This window comes from Stegostoma tigrinum, chromosome 1 (assembly GCF_030684315.1).
Source record: "Stegostoma tigrinum isolate sSteTig4 chromosome 1, sSteTig4.hap1, whole genome shotgun sequence".
In the NCBI taxonomy this organism is placed as follows: domain Eukaryota; kingdom Metazoa; phylum Chordata; class Chondrichthyes; order Orectolobiformes; family Stegostomatidae; genus Stegostoma; species Stegostoma tigrinum.
The window spans coordinates 18,922,452-18,947,486 of NC_081354.1; the positions used below are offsets into that span (position 1 = coordinate 18,922,452).

Below are 25,035 nucleotides of genomic sequence, written 5' to 3' on the forward strand. Positions count from 1 at the left end.
GGTCTGTACACATGAGTAAATAAAATAACCTCACTTCCACTGCATCTCAGACAACCAAATTCTCCCCTCCACCCAAACTGAACTGCCATATCTCATTCAGGACAAGTACACTCACAAGAGCAGCTTTGCATCCATCCTGCTTAGTACTACTTGAAGCAATGGAATAATCCATGTTTGCTAATATGGCTTGACTGGGTTCCACATGTAACTCTCTGTTCCCATCTATATTACTGGACCACCTAATTAAGTGCTGTCAGCAAGTTTACATATACTATTACCCTATTCCTTCATCTTTGCACAGAAAGAAATGTCCACTTAACCAAATATCCAAAACATCACAGTAATGTAGAAAACTCTCAATAAGTAAATCTGTATGTAATGTGGTACTGCCCTACAGAGCTTTTGTGCTTTCTACTAGGCCAGGCACTCGAAGGAGATTTCCATTTTCTGCTCCGAATCAGGAGAAAGTGTGTGAAAGAAATGCATCAATTGCAATAATCATTCACAATCACAGCACAGTAAATGGGGCTCCAAACATATTGATCTAACATTTTTCCTTCTTCATTCACATTGAAATTAAATTAAAAAGAAAGCATGGTCCACCACCTCAAAAGAAAGGCTGCGGGTTCTTGTGGAACGTGAAGAAGTCCTGTCTTAAAATAATGGGAATCCATGATGACTTGGTAGAGGGGTCCAATGATTATGTAGCATTGACAACAATCTTCCAATTGAGGAAAACTCAAATGCTCACGAACACCAAAGCAGGCTGTTTAATTCTAGGCATCACAATGTAAGTGAGGATTCAAGAATACTGACCTGTCTGAACCATTCCATGCACATTCAAATTTGTCAAAGATGCAGTCATTCTCGTAAAGAGAGCACAGCTTACTCCGGAGGTAATCGTGAATCTGTCAACAAAATTAAATTGGACAATGAGAAGAATTCTAATTAGTAGCAATCGGAAACAGCATAGAATCATAAGTTTTTAAACCAATTCCAAAGTGAAAGCATAATCAATACAATTCTTCTCATGCGGAGTACATTACTGCCAAAATCAGTCATCAATGATGTGCAGCAATGCTAGACAATCCTTTCTTTGCTTAGTACACAGGTACCATCAACTATTCTCCTCGTGAAACTTTCTAAAGGTACCTCTCTCAGGGTATTTTTCAATGCCTTTGTGACTGCAAATGTACACTCGCTATACACCACTCTTTTGATCATGAATGGCTGTTGAAAATGAAGTAATCTGATAATGAATTAATTGCACTAGGTCAGTCAGGCTGACTACTACAGTAGATGGAAACCAGACTACTGTGAATATGTTTCAAACGTAAACCATTTTCCAGCAGTGAATACGTACCAGATCAAATACATTAGATGTGCATTTATATTTTATATACATATTGCACAGGTGTATTAAGATAGAAAATTAGTTTTGGAATTGTATGCCTGGAATAAGCAATAAATGACTTATTGATAAATAAATAAACAAATCTCTGTGATTCATCTACATGTCATATCACAAACACCAAATACAATACAGCATACCTTGGAATCAGAATTCCAACTGATGTCGAGGAGTTGTGGCATACTCTTAAGCATGAAAGTCATCACCTTCCACTGGTCAGGTCATAGATAATGCATTTCTGCTGTATATTCACAAAGTTGGAATATTTTAACTAGGTAGTTACTAACCTTTTTGCTGCACCTCAGATCTCAATCTCAGGTGCAGTAAAAAGGGTAGCAATGACCTAGTTAAAATATCTCAGATAGTAATTTAATAATGGTTAGTGCTGATTCCTATAGCGCTCACTGTATTAATCCTCCATATAGTCGTTCCTGAATCTATGCAATTTTAAGCTAGGAGTTCCACATTAATATGCATGGAATTCATTATCTCACCGTTTCCAAGTCTTTCACAGCTACTAGTTCGTTGAGTTTTCCTTTAGTCACAGGTTTAAAATTATTTTCTCTCCTTAGCAATCTCCTGCTCATCCCTTGCAGCCTCCCTCTTCCTAGCATCCCTAGTTAATTCATCTTGAAGGACATTGAATGTAACTGGAAAATGGCCTCTCAACCTTTTGACTGAATAAGTCTGGGAGAATGATTGCTCAGAGCATATCTCATTTTAAAAAAGCTGGCTAACATATTTTCTGTTAAGTGATTTAATTATTAAGAAAATTTAATGAAAGCACAACAAGATAGAAGAGATGGTTCTCGTGAGGCACCTCTGAGAATAGAGCAAAATGAAGAGAACCAACCAGGTATAGTAAAATATCCATTCCAACTCACTGCTATTATTACACGTAAGTGTATCTGCCATGCAGCACTTACTGATGATGAAGCATTACTTGTTCAAGTTAATTGTCCCCGTGTCAACTAAAGATCTTGTAGAGCAAGTCATCAAAGTCCCTAAAGGATGATGCAAACTTTGGGAAAAAAAGAACGAAACTACCCCATGGGGCAGGTGGTGAGCTGCATGTAAGCTTTGACAGTGTCTTGCGAAGCACAGGTGGATACAAGAAAGGTAATGAAGCAGAAGTAAGTTAATAAAGCATGCAATGGCCAACTTCAGTTCAAGGAGGAAAAAGGTGGCATCCTTTGTCACAGCGAAGTCTGGGTCCCAACTGCATATTTGCCAATGACTAAATACAATTTATTTCTAATTTGGAAATTACAATGGCTACTGTGCGAGTTTATATGTTCAGATACAAGAAACTTTCACGCCCCATATGTTCTTCCAAGGGTAGGTAAAATTTCCTGTTCATTGGGTTTAAACACAATCTCCTGATTTAGCTCCAGGTCAAGGATAAGTAGGACCCACAGGGAGGATCATTCTTTTTGCCTGTCTTTCATGGTTTTGACAGCGAGGTCCGAAGAGAGTGACTGGCAGGAATTTTGAGACCTACTGAGCATCGCGAGGTGAACATGGTTTAATTGATTCTGTTTTACATTATTTTTAACAGCAAAGATGATCAGATAACTCGAGTGCCCTTCTGGCAAAGATAATGGGTTTTGTACCTGGTAGACAAGAGCCAGGGCTCTTGCCCACTGGACAGAGGACCATGGGGGCAGTTATCTGGGGCATGCCTAATGGAATCAAGTGTCCTTCAGGCATTTAGGTGGTCACACTCAGGCCTTCCTTTATCCAGACAAATGCAAGGTGATACATTTTGGAAGGTCTAATGTTGGAGGGAAGTATACAGTAATTGGCAGAACCCTTAAAAGCGTTCATGTACAGAGATGCACTGTCCTCTGAAAGTGGTAACATAAGTGGTTAAGGTGGTCAAGATGGAGTATGGCATGTTTGTCTTCATTGCCTGGGGCTTGGAGTATAAAACTGGCAAGTCGTGTTGCAGCTGTATAGACCTTTAAGGTTTTAAGAGTAGATTTGTAGCCCAGGTTGTGGATGTTGTAGATGGTTGGTTGGCTTGCTTACTGAGCTGGTTCTTTGTTCCACAGCAAATAGACTGCACAGACCTTTGTTTAGGCCACATTTGGAATATTGCGTACAGTTCTGGTGACGACACAAACAGAAGGATGTGGAGGCTTTGCGGAAGTACTAAGAAGGTTTACCGAGATGTGGAGGTGGAGGGTATTAGCTATATGAAAGACTGGACAAACCTGGGTTTGTTTTCACTGGAACATTAGAAGCTGAGGGTGACCTGTTAGTGGAAATAAAAAAAGATGAGAGGCAGGAGTAGAATGAATAGTCAGAGCCATTTTCCCCAGGGTAGAAATGTCAATTGCTAGGGTGAAAATTGAAAGGAGATGTGAGAGGCAAACTATTTTACACAGTGGGTGAGAGGTGCCAGAAATGTGCTGCCACAAGAGGTGGCAGAAGTAGATACAAGCAGCAACATTTAAGGGGCATCTTAACGAATATATGAATAGGCAGGGAATAGAAGGATACTGATGGAGTGGAAGAGAAAATGTTTTTAGTTTAGAGAGGCATCATGTGACAGCACAGGCTGGTGGGCCGAAGGGCTTGTTCCTCCATTGCACTGCTGTTTGTTCCCCGTAATCAAAGACCCCAGTGACAGAAGTTCCATCCACAAGATCTGTCTACCAATCTGAAGGCAGCAGCTCCCCATTGCTGCCCGAGACCTAGGAAATATTCCGGGGACCCAGACTCGAATTGCGCCTTGGCAGATCAAATTCAATTAGAATCCAGAATTGAGAGTCTAATGATGACCATGAATCCACTGTTGATTGTCGTGAAAAACCCATTTTAGGGAAGGAAACTGCCACCCTTACGTGGTCTGGCCTCCATGTGACTCCAGACCCACAGCAACGTGGTTGACTCTTAACTGCACTCTGGGTCATTAGGGGCGGACAATAAATGTGGGCCTTGCCAGCAATGCCCTTGTCCAGTGAATGAACTTAAACACGAATGACACGGGGCCTCCTACACCAGAGGGCCAAGCTACTACTACTCCTGCTGTGAAGGATGCTCTGAATTCTGACCGTTGTGACTTTCTCGCACAGTTCTCTGCCCCTACCAAAAAGCTCCAGCAGTCAAAGGATCATTTTCCAACCGAATCTGTTGCTCAAGGTCCAGGAAGAACAATGAGCTGGCAGGATGCTGCGAAGTTGCTTCTAATTAATTATACTCCTGGCCAGTTACTTGGCTCAATATTTAGAGTTAATGTTTGATTGCTGCATGCAGAGAACTAAACTGGAGGAGGCTGAAAGAAATTCATTGCTTATAATAGCAACCAAAGTAAAATCCTGTCAAACTGTATCCTTTGAAAAGTACTGAGAAAGCTTTTGAAATAGTAGCTTGGCCCTCTGGTGTAGGGGGCCCCATGTTATTCGTGTTTAAGCTTTAGAAACTTTACAGTGTTCTATTGTACTTCGAAAGATGGAATTTGTGATGAAAAGGACAGAATATTTTTATCAGTTTGTAACGCATCTCCATTTTATAAATATGTTAAGATGTCGACATTTCATCATCTTTAAATAAGGGCACATTAGGGCACAAATCATCCCTATCCACTCCCCCATCCCAGACAGTTGCTTTCCAATTCTGGGGGGACTTTTTTTTTGGTTTTCAAGGGCTCCATCTTCAAAGCCAGCAAATAGGAACAACCCCACCTGTACGTTTCTCTCCAAGATTCTCATCGTCCTGGGTACCATCCATTGGACACTATGATCAAGTTGCAATTACATCGAACTTCCTAATGGTGAATATGGAATACCTGATATATTTCTATAGGCTTCGTTTCCATGTTCAGATCCCAGACTTTGACTGTGAGGTAATCTCGTGTCATCATGTACCGGCCACTGTGACTGAACTTCACATCAGACACTGAAGAGGTTATCTCAGAGAAGAAGAATCTGTTACTGGGATCCTCTGGCTCTTCAAACACTGCAGGGCAAAATGAGGAATAAACATTCATAAGTGCTCCCCAGTGTTACACAAAATCACTGGTAATCCACACAAGAGATAGTAAATGAAAACCATATAATCACTGTTAATGCATTGGAATATGAATTGCCACCTTGATGCATAGACTTAATTCTACAGCAATGTGGGGTTGATAGGTGGTGGATCGTTTGAAAGGCCAGTTTCTATGGCAATAACAGCAATGATTGTAGAGCCACTCCTTTAGCAATTTAAACTGAGTTCAGAATTTTCAATATAGTCTTGTTTAAAACTTGCATTTAACAAATGTACGCAGATGAGCTAAACAATTGGATGGATGCATTTTATTAAAAAGGCATCCTAGGCTCGTGATACATCCAGTTGTAGCCTTCCTTTTAAAATGCTTTAGATGAATATTTAGTAATACATCAGTGGATGCAAGTTAGTGACTTTATTGATATAATTATACAACAGATCCACTTTGGGTCCTTCACAAAATTATTTCATATAGGTCACAAGCAATCATGTTTAATTGCGATATAACCCTCAGGCTATTTATTACAGTAGTGTCTTTCTGGATTGTTTCACCCAGCATGCTGCCAATCCAATAAAAATGAGAAAAAAACACACATTCTAAGCACTGAAGTTATTATCTCAGTCTCAGCTTTTACATTGCTGGTAAATGTAAAAACAGACAAAATATTCAACATATCTGCGTGCTCAGTTTTGCTGCATGATAAGGCACATGACAAAGAGAATATCATTTCAAAACCAAAAGAACTGCAGATATTATAAATCAGAAACAAAAAAAGAAATTGCTGGAAAAGCTCAGCAGGTCTGGCAGCATCTGTGGACAGAAATCAGAGTTAAAGTTTTGGGTCGAGTGACCCTTCCTCGAGGAGGATATGGCATCATTTTTTCACAAGTAAAATCAGTTTCAAACTGGAGCCAAGGCTAATCTCTGAACTAATTCTGGTGTTCATGCAGGTAGATAATCTGAAGTATGAGAGGTAGCAGCAGGTTTTCAGGCCATTTAATCCGGCTCCACTTGATAACCTTTAACATTTTGCTAGTCAAAACTCTGTCTCTGCCACAATGATATTCAATGACCCTGCCTCCACCAGTCTCTGGAGTTTCGAAGACTGAAGACCCTCAGAAAATATTTCTCATCTCCATCTTAATTGGAAGACCCTTAGTTTTAAACTGAATCTCCTGGTACTAGTTTCTCCTGCAAGGGGAAACAAAGTTGAGAACTCAGCTAAATTCTACCATCTCAATTTAATTTGGACAAATTTAAATTCAAACTGATTTTGGCCTCACCACAACCTGCTGCAATGGGAGGATTAAAAAAATTTGAAACCCCAGTGCCCTTAAATACTGTCATACTTTCAAATATCTTATGACCAGCATTCCAAAACTACATTTACACAAATTCATTTACCTGCTTCTTCCTGTTATTTTAAGAGACTATCTTTCAAGCCAGGTGAAAGGAATATAGTTTTAGCACTCGGAAAACCATTACCCTCCTCTGAGAGGGAGGAAATCTGCATGTTGATTCAGTTTATGTCTGTAACAACGGTGCAGTCATTTTAATCTTTCATTGAAACGAAATAATTTTTTTGGGCCTCAGGAACAAGCATAGGACCGCATTATACAATTCACCATAGAGCATCTGAAAATGAATACAAGTCATCGGCTGCATATTTCACAAAGGATCTGCTGGCCCTTTCCAATAATGAATACATGCCAGCATGCTCCGTAAGCTTTAATGAATATGCAGAGATGCCTCTGAGATACACTGTGATATAACTGTGACCACAGTAACCACAGGGTAGAAGTCCGGTGGAAGGCTGGAAACAGCACAGCTCAGATCCGTTAATAATTTTTCATAAATATTGTTTAAAAGAAACCTCAAAATCTGGCCTGAAATTGTTTGAAGAACATGCTTCTTCAACCTAAAGCAACTAGAAAAATATTAGCTTTATAATTACTTTGTGCAACATTCCAAATATACTTGTAGAGGTGCACAGCATGGAAACAGACCCTTTGATCCAACTCGTCCACGTCGAACGGATATCCTAATTTAAACTAGCCCCATTCACCAACATTTGGCCCATATCCCTCGAAGCTCTGTTTATGTACTCCACATGCCTTTTAAATGTAATAACTGAGCCAGCCTCTGCCACTACCTCAGGCACCTCATTCCATGCAGTCCGAGAGAAGAAGGTGCCGCTTAGGTACTGCTTAAATCTTTGCCCTCAGGTTTTGGGCTCCCCTACTTGACTACTCACCTTTTCAACACCTCTCATGATTTTATAAATCTCTATAAAGGTCACTGGTCAGCCTCTGAAAGTAGCCCCAACCTATTCAGCCTCTCCCTCTAACTCAAATCCTCTAATCCTTTTCTGAACCCGTCCAGGTTTCACAACATGCTTCCTACGAGGCCAGAATTGAATGTAGTCTTCCAAAATTAGTTTAACCTTGTTACAGCGCAACACGTCATCCCAACTCCTGTACTGAATGCACTGACCAATAAAGGCAAGTGCACACACTGCCAGATATTGACAATACTCTGAAGAATCTACAATCCAGTTTGGAAACAACCAGCGTCAGCAAAACGTTCATGAAAATGAGTAAGGTGTCTTATTCTCAGAGCCCCACGATTGAGCACTACATTTTGTGGGTGTATGACTTGTCCTCTTAGATGCAGAGAACTGATACAATCAACATTACATATATTTTAAATCAACCTGACAGTGTCAAACTTGAACCTAGACCCTTTAGCCCAGGGTGTGGACACTACCACTGTGCCACAACTGCTGCTGAAATAATTTTAACTGTTTGTTCAGAAGAGTTATGACATCTCTGAAGCAGGTGGAACTTGAATCCAGCCCTTTTGAGTCAAAGGAAGGGACACTACCACTGTAGCACCACCACAGCAGCCCACCAAACATTATATCTAACTAATAATGGCAGCTATCGTAAAAGCATTACCTCACATATCCAGGACCTCGAAACAATTGAGAGCAAATGACGTCCTATTTTCCAAATATTGACTTGAGTGAGCAAATCAGTCAGAAAATGTAAATCTTTTCAAAATACATGGGTCTTATTTTTAAAAAAAGATGGTAACATAGTTCAAGGTATTGAGTTCAATTTCTTTTTACTTCTCTGAAGCTGACAGACTTGAAATTGCTCCCAATATAATTAAACGGTCACAATTGTTTTACACATACCATTCAGCACCTTTTCCGTCATTAAGCCAGGAAGACCAGCTGTTGTGCTAATTGCCTCATTGGCAAAAAAAAATCCAAGGAGACGGTTTAAAAATGAAATAAGAGGAAAGCCAAGGCCAAATCCTAAAATGGTACTGCAAACCAATTGCACACCCTATAAATTAGTGCTAATATCAAAACTCTACAGTTTGAAACCACACAAAGAGAGAAATAACATTTCAGTAAAACTATTCAGAGATAGCAAAAACTGCAGATGCTGCAGTCAGAGACAACACAGTGCAGAGCTGGAGGTATACAGCAGGCCAGACAGCAGAGGAGCAGGAAAGTTGACGTTTTGGGTCCGAAATGTCAGCCTTCTTGTTCCTTTAATGCTGCCTGGCCTGCTGTGTTCCTCAGCTCTACACTGTGTTATCAGCAAAACGATTCTTCTTTGCTGAAGCTCACCAATTCTTCTTCGCTAATTTAAATGAGTTATGTATAATCTCGAACGATATGTGACATATTGTTGGTGTCCTGACCTTTGCATTGGGTAAAGGGGAGATTGTCTTAGTTTTACCAGAACATAGGGCTGCTCCCCCATTACAGAGAGACAACTGGTGGTGGCTTAAACCGAGGGTAACCACACCTCAAGTGAGGGGAAGAGATTGAGGAGGAGAATCCTTCATGGTGACCTCAGTCGGTGTGGGAATTGAACCCACGCTGTTAGTGTCACTCTGCATCACAAAGCACCGACCTAACCAACTGGAGCTAAACTGGCCCCATCTCTTGAGCCAGGAGACTTAGGCTAAAAGCCCACCTGCTCCAGAGGTGTGTAATAACATTTCTGAAATGGCTGATTAGAAAATATCTATAATCTCAAACAAATGGAGGTTCAGTGATTCGTACGTCCTCATGCAATGAATGCCAGAGTACCCGTGGGTGTCCCTACACCCCAAGGACAGATGCAGCAGGGCAACACGGTCTCCAGGGCAGCGAAGGATGGACAGCGGCACTTGCAACCCACGTATGAATTTTTAAAATTTCATTTGGTTACTGATATAGCTTCTTTTTTTAAATTCGCTCACGGGATGTCAGCATGATTGCTAATCTACAGTTGCCCTTGAGAAGACAGCAACGAGCTGCCCCTTGAACTGAAGTCTATGCAATGCAGGTATACACATGGTGCTGCTCAGGAGAGAAACCTGTAAAGGAATTAAATCAGGAAAACAAGCAATCTTAGCATCTGGAAACTCCCTGATGGGGGCCAACAACTCTCCTTAAAACCAAGTTCCTTTCATATAGAAGTTGAACTTCCCATAACAGTGTGAAAGAAATCTATATAAAAAAAACATGAAATGTAAAAATACAGATTAATGCAATTTCCAATGATGGCCTGAGGTGCCTACCCCAACGATCTGGGCAGTGTGCTTTTTGCCTGTTTCCACAGCCTTATCTGAAGTGAATTCTATGACAAATGTGACAGGAACATTCTTGCCCCTCATTGTATTGTGGAGGAACTTTCCATCCAGTTCTGGAACCTCGCAGCCTCCGACTTCAGTCACCCTTCCTTGATGACCAAAGGGAGAAGTGAGTATTGTCTGCTTGGTTTTGCAATATGGGAATTGTCCAAAGTTGAGGATAGTACTGCCTACAGATCCTTGAAACTTTCAAACCCCTTTCTCTGCATTTTTGCAGCAAAAGATCAGTTCTATGGCTTACTTGAGGAGCAGATCTGGTTCAGTCGGTAGCTTCCTCCCAGCAATTAGTTAATTAAAATGCATAAGGCTGCATTTATGGACAATGTCAATGCTAGGTGGAAAGAACATTTAATACTACACTCCAGTTATTGTGACAGCCAATGAAAAGCAGAAGTCAGACTCTCAAACAAGCGCATAAATACTCTGACACATTCTTCATCCCTGTTTCAGAAGTGTATCCACACACACACACAGCCCCAACAGTGTGTCTCAGTGTCTCTCTCACACACGCACCCCTATTGGGTTGCCAACACCAGCCGATGTGACTGATACTGGGAATAACATATCGGAGTCGATAAATGTCACAATATTTGATAAATTAAGTGAGCATTGCGCTATAGGGACTGTGAGCAGTTTTGACCATCCAGTTCTGCTCTTTTTCGGAATCGTAAATCTATGTTGCAGTGGTGAGAGTAACTGGTGCCACCTGCCAATGTGGCAGTGACCATCTTTACCAGCCATTTTGGCCATGGAATCAAACACAATCATCAACTATACAAATGTCTGCCATTGAAAGGACAGATGGGAAGCTACACATGATTTCTTCAAACGTGCTCCCCAGGGGCTCCAGTCCCAGAGCTGTCAGACTTTATTTCTTATAAGGCTTTTTCTCATCTGACCTGACCTAAAGGATAGGCCTAGTTGCAAATGACCTAGCCATTGTGTTTCAGTCACAACGTGACCACTGGCATAATTGAAGTTTGCTTAAAACAAGTAAAATATTTTAACAAACAAACAAAATATATAGGGCTAGTTTTTTTTTTGAGGAATGACAATGATAATCTCAAACAAATTGCTGTTTAGTTCCTTTTGTTATGCAACAGGAGATTCTGATCAGGGCACTTCAGAAATGTAAGTCGTACTTCCATTTGGAGATCCCACTTACTGCAGAACAAATCGGGGAGTAGGCATCCTCTTTTCACGGCAGTCAGCTGCTGTATTCTGAAATAGAGTCACACAGAGTTATAAAGCATGGAAAGAGACTCTTCAGCCCAGCTCGTCCACGCTGAGCCAGATTCCTAAACTGAACTGGTCTTACTTGCCCCGAGTAACTGTTCACTTAATTTTGTTGCAATCCTCCAAATTCTCTAATGTAAGTGAATGCTTTTAGAGAGGTCCAAGCGTAGGGGAATTGCGTTGTGGAATCTTCAACTTTCTGCACCATTCTTTTTGAATCTGCTAAGATGGGGATTCTGCAGAGCCCCATGCTCAACTCCCATCTACACTTCAGAAATGATGACCCGACAATCAGAAAATCAGGGGAATAAAGTTCAACATGAAATTGTTTGAGTTTGACCAAATTGATGTTTCTTAGTCTCCTTGCATTAAGGCGCAGAGAGCTATGTTAACCAATGGTAGAATTTTAGATCTGGTGTTAAAAGCAAAGTAACTTTAACAACTCAGCTGTTATTTTACACCTTTGCTTCAAAATTCATAAATTAGCTGCTTGCATGTTACTCTCTCTCTGCTGTAGCAGAGTACAATATTTTTGTACTCTGCTATTACATGCTACTTCAAATATTTCAGTTTAGTGACCCTTTAGCTTGAAATAAGTGTAGTTTCATTTCCAGCGATTTGGGAAGGTGAAATAAAATCCCAATAATGTGCAGCACAGCCAAATTATAGTTAAGAAGAACTTTCCTTGAGGATATTATCAATGATGGCAAATTAGCTTAGTTTACCAGACATCTCTGTGCAACCATGGGTTGGGTCTGGTGCAAATTAAAGAGCAAAGATCAGCCTCACATCCATGACAATGAAACTTCACTGAACCACTGATATCAGTCAGGTACAAATAGATTATAGAACATAGAACATAGAACAGTACAGCACAGAACAGGCCCTTCAGCCCACGATGTTGTGCCGACCATTGATCCTCATGTATGCACCCTCAAATTTCTGTGACCATATGCATGTCCAGCAGTCTCTTAAAAGTCCCCAATGACCTTGCTTCTACAACTGCTGCTGGCAACGCATTCCATGCTCTCACAACTCTCTGTGTAAAGAACCCGCCTCCGACATCCCCTCTATACCTTCCTCCAACTAGCTTAAAACTATGACCTATGTTAGCCTTTTCTGCCCTGGGAAATAGTCTCTGGCTATCAACTCTATCTATGCCTCTCATTATCTTGTACACCTCAATTAGGTCCCCTCTCCTCCTCCTTTTCTCCAATGAAAAGAGTCCGAGCTCAGTCAACCTCTCTTCATAAGATAAGCCCTCCAGTACAGGCAGCATCCTGGTAAACCTCCTCTGAACCCTGTCCAAAGCATCCACATCTTTCCTATAATAGGGCGACCAGAACTGGACGCAGTATTCCAAGTGCGATCTAACCAAAGTTTTATAGAGCTGCAACATGATCTCACGACTCTTAAACTCAATCCCCCTGCTAATGAAAGCCAAAACACCATATGCTTTCTTAACAACCCTGTCCACTTGGGTGGCCATTTTAAGGGGTCTATGTATCTGCACACCAAGATCCCTCTGTTCCTCCACACTGCCAAGAATCCTATCCTTAATCCTGTACTCAGCTTTCAAATTCGACCTTCCAAAATGCATCACCTCACATTTATCCAGGTTGAACTCCATCTGCCACCTCTCAGCCCATCTCTGCATCCTGTCAATGTCCCGCTGCAGCCTACAACAGCTCTCTATACTGTCAACGACACCTCCAACCTTCGTGTCGTCTGTAAACTTGCTGACCCATCCTTCAATCCCCTCATCCAAGTCATTAATTAAAATTACAAACAGTAGAGGCCCAAGGACAGAGCCCTGTGGAACACCACTCACCACTGACTTCCAGGCAGAATATTTTCCTTCTACTACCACTCGCTGTCTTCTGTTGGCCAGCCAATTCTGTATCCAGACAGCTAAGTTCCCCTGTATCCCATTCCTCCTGACGTTCTGAATGAGCCTACCATGGGTAACCTTATCAAATGCCTTGCTGAAGTCCATATACACCACATCCACAGCTCGACCCTCATCAACTTTTCTAGTCACATCCTCAAAGAACTCGATAAGGTTTGTGAGGCATGACCTGCCCCTCACAAAGCCATGTTGACTGCATTTAATCAAGCCATGCTCTTCCAGATGGTCATAAATCCTATCCCTCAGAATCCTTTCTAACACCTTGCAGATGATTATGGGTCTTGCTTTATTTTAGAGAAAATAAAACCTGGCTGATAAGATTCTTGTTTTGGGGAGGAGGAGGAGGGTGGACATGGTGATCGAAATGAGGCTGGTCACCAAAGATCCAATGTAGATACTCTACAAAGCAGTCCATTTATTCCCTTCAACTCCATAGGACTGCTTTGGGAATTAAAACTGTAGAGATACCTTCTGCATTAAGTCATGGTCTATGTGCAACTTTTCCAAAATGAGAAGGGATCTTTCTACCTCATAGAAATGAGTTTTGAAAGCAGCAGCAAAGAACAGGCTGACTTTGTGACATTCTGCTGGGCAAAATCATCAACTCATCCGATTCTGCCTCAGGGTGCCACTCACTGAACATCTAGAAGCACTTGCTGCCACAGTGCAGTAGTCTATTAATAACACAATGCTAATAAATAAACTATCACATTTTCTAATCTCAGTGGAAATCCAAGAAAGATACATTTCTATTACTTTCAATAGCAGTGCTGGAAATGTCATATTTTATTATGAGTGAGCTGACTGGACATGCCAACCCAAACATGGGTTTTCAAAATATTTTGACTTTTCCAATTCTGTCAAATGCCATCAGATTGCTGTCAGAAACGTTCCGTTTGCTTCCCTTCGGGTTTCGCTATCATTAACTGGTGAATAGCTGAGCCATAAAGGCCAATGGCTGGTTGGCAGTTACCCTCCTCAGGGGCAAGAAAGAGACACCAGGACTGCTCCCAGGTGTAAAACCTGCCCCTGGGCAGAAACACTCACTCACTGGGATTTGCAGGGGGATATACTTTGAACTGTCCTGGAGACATACTTGCCATCCATTTAAGGATTTCGTGGGCTGGCTCTTAAAGAGAAGGGAAGTTTGTGGTTTTAGTGGGGATGGGGGGAGGATATTTTTTTGAAAGAGGCCAGCTTACAGATGATTGCATATTGAGGAGGCCCTGTGTGCAGCTCATCAGCTTTACACTTCAGAACATTTAAAAGCACCTGAGAATGTTCCTGAGCCACTTTGAACATTTCAGTAACGTGGTTTGATTGTCACTTGCTCATGTGGCAGTAATACAAGAGCAGACCGTGGCTTTTTGGAAATTTCCTCATCAACCTGCCCAGTGATGTTAGTACACGCCTCTGAAATAGATGCAACTTGAATTTGGGTCTCCTGGTTCAGAGGTAGGGCCACTACCACACCACCACAGGAGCCCTCCACCTTGATTTTGTATTGTAATTTGACTGATTAAAAGTTGTGGCTTTCAGATGTCAGGAACGAATGGAAGTGATTAGCAGTGGTCACGAAAATCAAATCACTCATGAGACAATACCAGTGCCGAAATGGAGTGATGCAAATTATGTAACTGCCCTGCAATGAAACACCAACAAGACAGGACTCGGAGCAACTGAATGCAGAAAGAATTAGGAACTGCATCTGCATCCACGGTGTTAATCCCAGTGCAATAACAATGATCCCAGATTGAGAAAGGGTGTCTGGCCATTGTCTTCGCTTTTACACATTTTTATCAATGCCTACTTAGAACAGACAAAATGACAATCAGCTTCAAATACAAGCCATCTAATAGCATTTTTCTGAAGTTAGCACCACCTGCTCCAGAGTGTGTGCAAAGAATGTTACTCCAGTTATACAGATATTACAGTTATAGAGTCATTAACTCAGGACAGACAGTGAATCTATCAGACAACGACCTCTTCTCAAATCAAGCAACTGGTCAACAAGACGCATGTCTCCAAGCGTTGCAAGAAGCAGTGCCAGAGGCATGGCCTGCAAGCATCTAGGGCATTCCTGGGGGTCACAAGTGCATATTGGGTGAGGAGGGGTGAACTGCTAACTCTGGACAGCATATTCCCCGAAGGAAATATAATCATCATCCCCAAGTAGATGAGAGGAAAGATGCTAAAACATATCAAAGCAAACCACCAAAGAAATGCATCAAGTCTGACAAAGGCAAGTGAAGCGTTGTATTGGCCAAAAATGAGCAAAGAAATCAGATTCCACCGTAGCCAGGCTGTACTTCCAATAAGTACAAAACTAAGCAAGCTCAGGACAAATAGATCATGAATCAAACTGTAAACTCTAATGAAAACCAGGTGTCCTCAGCTCACAATGAAGTATTTTACTGTTTGATAAAGAACTGGGAGATTCAAAACCATACATCATCTCCACACTACGGCCAATCAATTGGAAAGGCTGAGGCAGCCATGAAAATCGGAAATGAAATGAGAAGGAAATCCATCAAGCACAGCAGCAATGTATATGAAGCAATCCCCTAGTGGAAAAACACACCTCCCAAGGCATAAAAGTAATCCAGTCCAAAGACTAATGTCATGTTGATTTCATGTTCCTCTTCTAAGTAGTGCCTAAAACATCAGGCAAAGAGGTGGCAACTGGAATACCATGTGGAAAGTGTGAAATTGTGAACTTTGGTAGGAACAGTAGAGGCATTTACTATTTTCTAAATGGGGGAAGGCTTCAAAATCAGAAGCACAAAGGAAATAGGAGTTCTAGTTCAAAGTTCTCGAGATTAAAACATAGGGTCAGTTGGTGGCTAGGAACGCAAATGCAATGTTTGCATTCATTTCAAGTGGGCTAGAATATAACAGCAGAGAGGCTGCATAAACCTCTCGTCAGACTTCATCTGGAGTATCATGAGCAGTTTTGTGCCCATATCCAAGGAAGTGCTGGCAGGGGCTGAGGGGGTTGGGGAGTGGGGTGAGTTGGTCCAGAAGAAGTTCACAAGAATGACACCAGAGATAAAAGGCTTGTCATAAGAGGAGTGGTTAAGGACTCAGACTCTGTACTGAATGGAGTTCAGAAGAATGAGGGGTGATCTCATTGAAACATAGAGATTACTGACAGGCCTGGGTTGACTGGATGCGTGATCTGCTATTTTCAACAAGTGTACCTGCTTTCAAACTCACTTGGAAGGGCAAGTTAAATCCACGCCTGGGTACATGATAATAAAGTGTGAGGCTGGATGAACACAGCAGGCCAAGCAGCATCTCAGGAGCACAAAAGCTGACGTTTCGGGCCTAGACCCTTCATCAGAGAGGGGGATGGGGTGAGGGTTCTGGAATAAATAGGGAGAGAGGGGGAGGCGGACCGAAGATGGAGAGAAAAGAAGATAGGTGGAGACAGTATAGGTGAGGAGGTAGGGAGGGGATAGTTCAGTCCAGGGAAGACAGATAGGTCAAGGAGGTGGGATGAGGTTAGTAGGTAGGAGATGGGGGTGCGGCTTGGGGTGGGAGGAAGGGATGGGTTGGAGGAAGTACATGTTGGTTTGTAAATCTGTCCAAACCTTTAAATGTCCAGACTTCCTGGTGTTGTGCACTGTGATTTAGGTCTCTTACGTAATTCATGTCTATACCCATTGGATGTGGAAACTTTATCATGTTAAACACCTAGCAGAGATACAATGCAGGAAGAGAGGGAGAAGGAAAACAAATGTAATAATCAACATCATAGCAAACCATATTTCACAAACTGTACATGTATAAAATGAAAATGTTACACGTTTTAACTCAAAATAAATTAGTACAATCTGGAGGCTTCAACTGAAATATGTGAGATGATGGTGGAGGCAGTGGAGTCAAATAATAATTATACTATGAATCTAAACACAAATTTGACATTCAAAAATCTTGTATTATTTTACTTGGGGACAATACTTAAATGGCAAAAGAACATTCAAAGCCACTCTGGAACTTTGGTTTTCTATCATGTAATTTTCTCGTCAGATTTCAAAAGGGACTATAATAAGCACAGAGCAATTATCAGCTCAAAGAGCCCTATTACTGGAGGCAGTCAGGATGTATGTGTCAGAAATAACAGTCATCCAATTGGACAAATTGCAACATGCACCAGACACTGAAAGTACAAGTTCCATCAGCCCAGAATAGCAGACTTAATAGCAGATTTTCAAAACAAATGGAACTTAGAAAGATCAAGTGTCTCCCTGTTTTCTGTCACATGGTTTCTATTTAAATCCCAAATGTGGAAACTTGAATAAAGTGCAGGTGAAATCTGCATGGGGCTTACCTCTTGGAGCTCATTCACAACTCTGTCTTCAACACAATAATCGAGAGACAGATCATGGATCTCTACACAAGGCTATAGGGATTTTATCCCTCTACGCTGGCTCTTTGGATTAATTAGTTGGCAGTTACTGAAAAAGAAATGGCTGCACCTTGAATGCAACAGGAAGGATTCGTTGACGGTTGAATGCAACTCATGCACTTCTGTCCGATGGACACCCCTGAGCTTAATAAAAAGCAGTATGTGCGGTGAAAGGAAAATATTTCATTTCTGCTGGACAATTCCCAGGAGCACTCTGCTAAGCCACCTAAAATCCAAGCATTGGCTGTAAGAAAAATTAAGTATGATATAGCAGTCTTTTACAACTAGTGTACCTTTCTCCCTGTAGTACATTCAACATTGACACAATGCACTGGACATCTTGACAATGTTTAATAATCGCATGAAAATTGTCAGAAAGAGATCAAGGTGGGAGCCCAACTGGTCATTAGCAGAAGAATCTACAACCATGGGAGCTGGCCATTTCTTGTGATTGTATGACGGTAGTTAGAGGCACATTTGAACTAGATATTTATGAAGCAAGGATTTTCTAGGCATCAATAAACACAATTTGAGTATTTTGACATTCGACACTAAGGTAACTTTCATTTGGTGTGAGTACAAGTTTTCTATCGTTTTCATTTTCTTCTCTTTCTCAACATGTTACGCATGTAACCAATTTAATTTTCCTGTAATCACTCTCAATAGGCGCTCACCTCAAATCTATAAAATTGTGTGCACAAATTTAACTAAAATTAAACAAACGGCCTCTCGAGTGAATCAATTATTCTCTTATGGTTCACATAGTGGAACAAACTGTTCAGTAAAAGGTGTAGCTTTTGCACCTCTACCTCTTTGCTCCTCACTGTCTAAGGCCCCAAACACACTTTCCAAGTGAAGTAGCATTTCACCATACTTCTTTATACTCCACTATACTTCCCTGTTTCTGCTGCTCACAGCGCAGTTTCCTCAATATTGGCGAGGCCCAACATGGACTGGGTAACTGCTTTACAGAAAACTTCAACTTGCTCTGTAAAAATGACCTCTGACCTTCCTAGCTGTCCGCCATTTTGACACGCTACTCTGCTCCTATGTTCACATTTCCATCCTAGGACTGCTGCAGCGTTCCCGTGAAGGTTGGCAAAAACTGGAAGAGCATCTCATTTTCCACTGAGGTGCTTAAAGGCCTTCAGGAGTCAACATTGAGGTCAACAACTTCAGAACATGAACACTCTCCTCCATTTTGAACATACCAACTCCCTTGATCGTGTGGCTTTGCACAGCTGAATCAACCTATTTTTGACTATTCACATTTAACATTTACACCAATCTCACATATACATCTCTCCTCTACAACCACCAGCACTCGCCTTTGTATTTTGCTCTCGGCACCTCCCCATTTGTTCCACTCATTCTTCCACCCTCTCGGGCAACAACACAAAAGTCATTGTTTTGCACTCCCCTCCAGTTCTGAAGAAAACTGGACTTGAAAGATTAATTTATTTTCTCTCTGCACAGATACTGTTAGTTCTGCTGGGTGGCTGTGCCACTTTCCATATTTATTAAATAGCATGAGTGTTTTAGCAAACCCAGGAGGCCCTGCAGTGAGCAGGAATTGAGAGGCTTGAAGGTGTGAGCACGCAAGGTTTTGATGGTAACAAGGCAAGGTGAGGAGTTTGTTAAAAATATTACACACTTTTTCAATATTACAAATGGATGCACTGCATACTTAAGCAAGGTAGTTATACTGAATCATTATAATCCATTGATAATGCCCCAAATAGAACAATCTGGCCTTTGCTGGGAAGCACAGCTTAGGTAGAATGACAAAGCCTTCGGACAGGACGAGCAGAGACTTCCTGCAATGGTATTAGGTATGAGGGACTTCATCTACATTCACAGCTGACAGAGTACAGGTTGTTCTCCTCAAAGTCCAGGAAACCAAGGATAGTTTGACAGCACAATTCAAAATCTTGAAGAGTTGCAGTGAAATAGATTAACTATCGTAATTAGGTAAGGAATCAGTAACCAGAGAGCACAGATTTTTACTTAATTGTGACAAGAGGAGGGATAATTTGCCCAAGAAAGAATGAGGAACCTGAATCCACTGTTGAAAAGAGAGGAGGAAGTGGATTCAAAACTTAAAGAGAACCGGATCAAAAAAGTTGAGGGAGAAAATTTTTCTGAGTTATGTGGAAAAAGCTGGATGGAATTAATTCAGAATTCTTCAAAAAGCTAGCACAGGCATGATGGTCCAAACTACCTTCTTCTGAGCTTTTCTGTACTACCATTCTGACCTTCAAATCAATCTTCTTGTTCTACATCTGACATGCAACAAGAGTGGACCACTTCTTTGACAGGAGATCGAATCAGTAGCAGTGTATGATTTACAATAATCTTAGGCAAACTCCAATTATACAGCATTACAGAAATCTTTATGAAATTTCTGCCCTTTGCCACCTATTTTTCTTTCATAACACTCCTTTCGCAGATCTGAGATGCATGTATCATTAAAATCCATTTGTTGCTCTGAAATACAGTAATTAACTAAGTTCACTGTGATGGATGACTAGGCACTAACATTTAATGTTAGAGAATGAAGTCAAGTGTGAATTTCATAGCCATTCATCCATGGTTTTTGTAACGCCTATATTACAGCAGAAAAAGTTATTAACACAATAAACCAGAGCACTGAGAAAGCTCCAAGGCTAGAATATAACAAATACTTTGATATGATGACACTAACTTTTTTTTTAATGTCTCTTCTTCCTGGTTGGATAACATCGTAGAACATAGAACATAGAACATAGAACATAGAACAGTACAGCACAGAACAGGCCCTTCAGCCCACGATGTTGTGCCGACCATTGATCCTCATGTATGCACCTTCAAATTTCTGTGAACATATGCATGTCCAGCAGTCTCTTAAATGACCCCAATGACCTTGCTTCCACAACTGCTGCTGGCAACGCATTCCATGCTCTCACAACTCTCTGTGTAAAGAACCCACCTCTGACATCCCCTCTATACTTCCCTCCAACCAGCTTAAAACTATGACCCCTCGTGTTAGCCATTTCTGCCCTGGGAAATAGTCTCTGGCTATCAACTCTATCTATGCCTCTCATTATCTTGTATACCTCAATTAGGTCCCCTCTCCTCCTCCTTTTCCCCAATTAAAAAAGTCTGAGCTCAGTCAACCTCTCTTCATAAGATAAGCTCTCCAGTCCAGGCAGCATCCTGGTAAACCTCCTCTGAACCCTCTCCAAAGCATCTACATCTTTCCTATGATAGGGCGACCAGAACTGGACGCAGTATTCCAAGTGCGATCTAACCAAAGTTTTATAGAGCTGCAACATGATCTCACGACTCTTAAACTCAATCCCCCTGTTAATGGAAGCCAGAACACCATATGCTTTCTTAACAACCCTGTCCACTTGGGTGGCCATTTTAAGGGATCTAGGTATCTGCACACCAAGATCCCTCTGTTCCTCCACACTGCCAAGAATCCTATCCTTAATCCTGTACTCAGCTTTCAAATTCGACCTTCCAAAATGCATCACCTCACATTTATCCAGGTTGAACTCCATCTGCCACCTCTCAGCCCACTCAACCCATCTCTGCATCCTGTCAATGTCCCACTGCAGCCTACAACCGCCCTCTATACTGTCAACGACACCTCCAACCTTTGTGTTATCTGCAAACTTGCTGACCCATCCTTCAAGCCTCTCATCCAAGTCATTAATAAAAATTACAAACAGTAGAGGCCCAAGGACAGAGCCCTGTGGAACTCCACTCACCACTGACTTCCAGGCAGAATATTTTCCTTCTACTACCACTCGCTGCCTTCTGTTGGCCAGCCAATTCTGTATCCAGACAGCTAAGTTCCCCTGTATCCCATTCCTCCTGACGTTCTGAATGAGCCTACCATGGGGAACCTTATCAAATGCCTTACTGAAGTCCATATACACCACATCCACAGCTCGACCCTCATCAACTTTTCTAGTCACATCCTCAAAGAACTCAATAAGGTTTGTGAGGCATAATAAGGTTTGTGAGGCATGACCTGCCCCTCACAAAGCCGTGTTGACTGCATTTAATCAAGCCATGCTCTTCCAGATGGTCATAAATCCTACACCTCAGAATCCTTTCTAACACCTTGCAGACGACAGATGTGAGACTTACTGGTGTGTAATTGCTGGGGATTTCCCGATTTCCTTTCTTGAAGAGAGGAATTACATTTGCCTCTCTCCAGTCCTCAAGTACGACTCCAGTGGAGAGCAAGGATGCAAACGTCCTCGCAAGTGGCAAAGCAATTGCATTTCTCGCTTCCCAAAGCAGCCGAGGACAAATCTGGTGCGGGCCTGGCGACTTGTCAATCTTAATGTTTGCCAAAATTTTCAGCACATCAGCTTCCTCTATCTCTATCCATTCCAGCATGCACACCCGCTCTTTAAAGGTTTCATTCACTACAAAGTTTGTTTCTTTCGTAAAGACAGAAGCAAAAAACTCATTTAGGGCTTCCTCTACCTCCTCAGACTCCACACACAAGTTCCCTATGCTATCCCTGATCGGCCCTACTCTTTCTTTGACCATTCTCTTATTCCTCACATAAGTGTAAAATGCCTTTGTGTTCTCCCTGATTCCTTCTGCCAAGCCTTTCTCGTGCCCCCTCCTGGCTCTCCTCAACATACACAATTATCATTGACCTGCTGTAGCCAAGGTGTTTTGTTAAACGATCAGTTAACCAGTATTTCAATAATTTTTTTATTACTTCATTGAATAGTATTTACACAGAAGTATGTTGCTTCCCTCTCCAAGTGCATGGTCATCCTCAAATTCAGCCATCACCCATGGTTTCTCTTATCTCTCTAGTAAAATGCAGCCCTCTGGTTTGGTAGGGCTATGGTGACATTAACAATGACTAAGGATCAGGTACCAGGAAGAAATTATCTGACACAATAGGTTTGCTAGGTTTTCTGAGGAATGGTGAAAAAAGAATTCACACAAGTGATTACAGATGGGAACATAGTACCTCAGAATTGTTGAGGCAGGTTCATTCGCAACATGGGAAAGAAAACGAGATGGTTATTTGAAAGGGAGCAATGTTAAGGGAAGAACTCTCATGCCATCTTAGGAGTGTTGCCCTTTATTCATTATTCCAATGACTTGCTGACCTCTTTTAAAAACCAAAACACATTGATATTCACAAAACTGAGAAAGCGAGTTGGCCACAAAACAAAAAAAATCTTTAGTTCAGAAAATGTGGTGGTGAGCTACCTTCTTGAACCATTTCTCCAGTAAGGAAGGCTTTTTATTGCTGGCTCTCTTTTAACTAATCTCTCCTGCACCCAGTTCATTGTCTTACTTTATAAAAGACAACAAGACAAAGAAACTGGACAAAATATCCTAAGCAATGATTTGTAGGGGTTTAGTATAATCTTTTTGCAATTGCACTTCATAAGCCTATTATTAAAGCCTATAAAATCAGACATTTTTTGCTGTTATACATTCTCTTCTCCCTGTCCTGAGCTACATAGCTTCGAGAGGTAAGTCATCTTAAGACCAAAAGACAAAGGAGCAGAGGTAGGTTGCTCAGCAATTGAGTCCACTCTGCCATTCCTCAAGCTGCTAATTCTCAAATCTACTTTTTTGCCTATGCCCCCGCTCAAATCACTTTTGATTCCCTTACTGATTAAAAATCTGCCTATCACACCTTTGAATGTACAAAATGACACAGCTTCGATAGCCTTCTGTGGTACAGAATTCCACAGCTTCACTACCCTCACAGAAAAAAAAGCCAATCACAGCTGTCCTAACTCGATGACCCCTTCAGAAAGGGTTCTAAAGGGCGTGGCTGAGAATAAAGGGTGAGAACATACTGCACATGTCATCTTTTGAGTCCTTTAGAGGTGAAAAGTCTAACCACTGAAGCAATAGCCCAGCAGGAGGTTAGGAAAATGTCATGATCACGAACCCATCAAATTTAACAAAATTTCAATCGTCTGTAGCCTTAGCTCTTCACTATGGAAGCAAATCACATTAATCATTTCAAACAGAAGTATTAAAAAAAAGTACAATACAAACCTAGCCAAAAACCACCTAATGTCAACAGTTAGATGGTGGAATATAAAATAATTGGCAAGAAAACACCACTTCAGCCACTGGGTCAACTTCCAGACCCAAATTCCTCATTGTACATTTTGTTGTATATGCAGTTAAACCAAGTCTGAGCCTCAGCATGGGGTAGGTTTATTGCCACCATCTTCTAAGTGTAGGGGTTTCCAGGGCCTGCTTAGTCTAGTGTGATAGAGCGAAAGAACCTAATGGTTTTCCTTTATTCATTCATGGGATGAGGGTGTCACTAATCATGCAGCATTTATTGCCCATCCCTAATTACCCAGAGGGCAGTTCAGAGTCAACCGCATTGCTGTGCGTCTGGAGTCACATGTAGGCCAGACCAGGTAAGGATGGCAGTTTCTTTCCCTAAAGGATAGTAGTGAATGAGATGGGTTTCCTGATAATCAACAACAGATTCTTAGTCATCATGAGATTCTTAATTCCAGACATTCATTGAATTCAAACTCCACCATCTGCCGTGGCAGGTTTGAACCCGGGTCCCCAGAACATTATCATGGTCTCTGGGTTAACAGTCTAGCGATAATACCACTCGGCCATCTTGCAGTGAAGTAGCAGCTTTTTACGTGTTAGCAACTCGTTACATTGATGGGACAAAAATTATTGCAGAGATCTGGCCATACTCCACTTAGATTCAAAGCTATTTGATGCACAAATCCAAATAAAAATTGTCATCGGGAGTGCTGCTTAAATGCAGACATCAGTACTAACTCTTTCTCCTGTCTAACACACTTTTAGCTAGGTGTAATTTCCTAAAACAGGTTATTATCTTATTGGCAATCACTGACAGTCTCCCCTCACAGCTTTGGTCTGAATTTCACCACAGCTGTCCGGACCTCATTTGTCCAGACAGAAAGCAGACCCCGAGCCCACAATTGCTGGCCATCAGACCCACTTGGTGGCTTTATCACAGAGAGCTTCCTAACAGGATAGAAGGCTCGCATTTGGGCAGGTAAGGATGGTTGGCAGGATCCCAAAACTCGTGGCCCAATCGGTGGACTGGATTCACTGGAGCTTTGGCAGCACCACCCAGAGGCAGGCTGCTCAAGGCTACATTGATCTGAGGGGCTGAAAGTCAGAGGGGAGGGAGATTGGTGGAGCTACAAGAATTGCTTTTCCGGCCTGCAGCCCTTCCTTTAAGTCATCAAACCTCCAGCCAAAGACTTCTTCAGGGAAACTTCCTCCGTTGAGTTGGTGGGAAGAGGGTGTCATGCCCAGTGTGGCAAAATACCATATGTACTGTAAAACGGCCAATAATTGGGGGTGATAATGGGAACTGCAGATGCTGGAGAATCCAAGATAATAAAATGTGGAGCTGGATG

At 41.7% G+C, this 25,035-nt stretch overlaps 1 protein-coding gene across 7 annotated transcripts in view; it reads right to left on the reverse strand.

Annotated features, from left to right (window-relative positions):
- LOC125454329 (serine/threonine-protein phosphatase 2A 55 kDa regulatory subunit B gamma isoform) overlaps positions 1-25,035 on the reverse strand; it is a 313,765-nt gene that overhangs the window by 25,869 nt on the left and 262,861 nt on the right. For all 7 annotated transcript variants that reach the window (XM_048534971.2, XM_048534999.2, XM_048534989.1 and 4 more), the window contains 2 exons: positions 5,205-5,374; positions 817-908 (listed from right to left, as the gene is read on the reverse strand). In XM_048534971.2, coding sequence (XP_048390928.1) covers positions 817-908; positions 5,205-5,374 — 262 coding nt within the window. The remainder of the gene's footprint in view (positions 1-816; positions 909-5,204; positions 5,375-25,035) is intronic.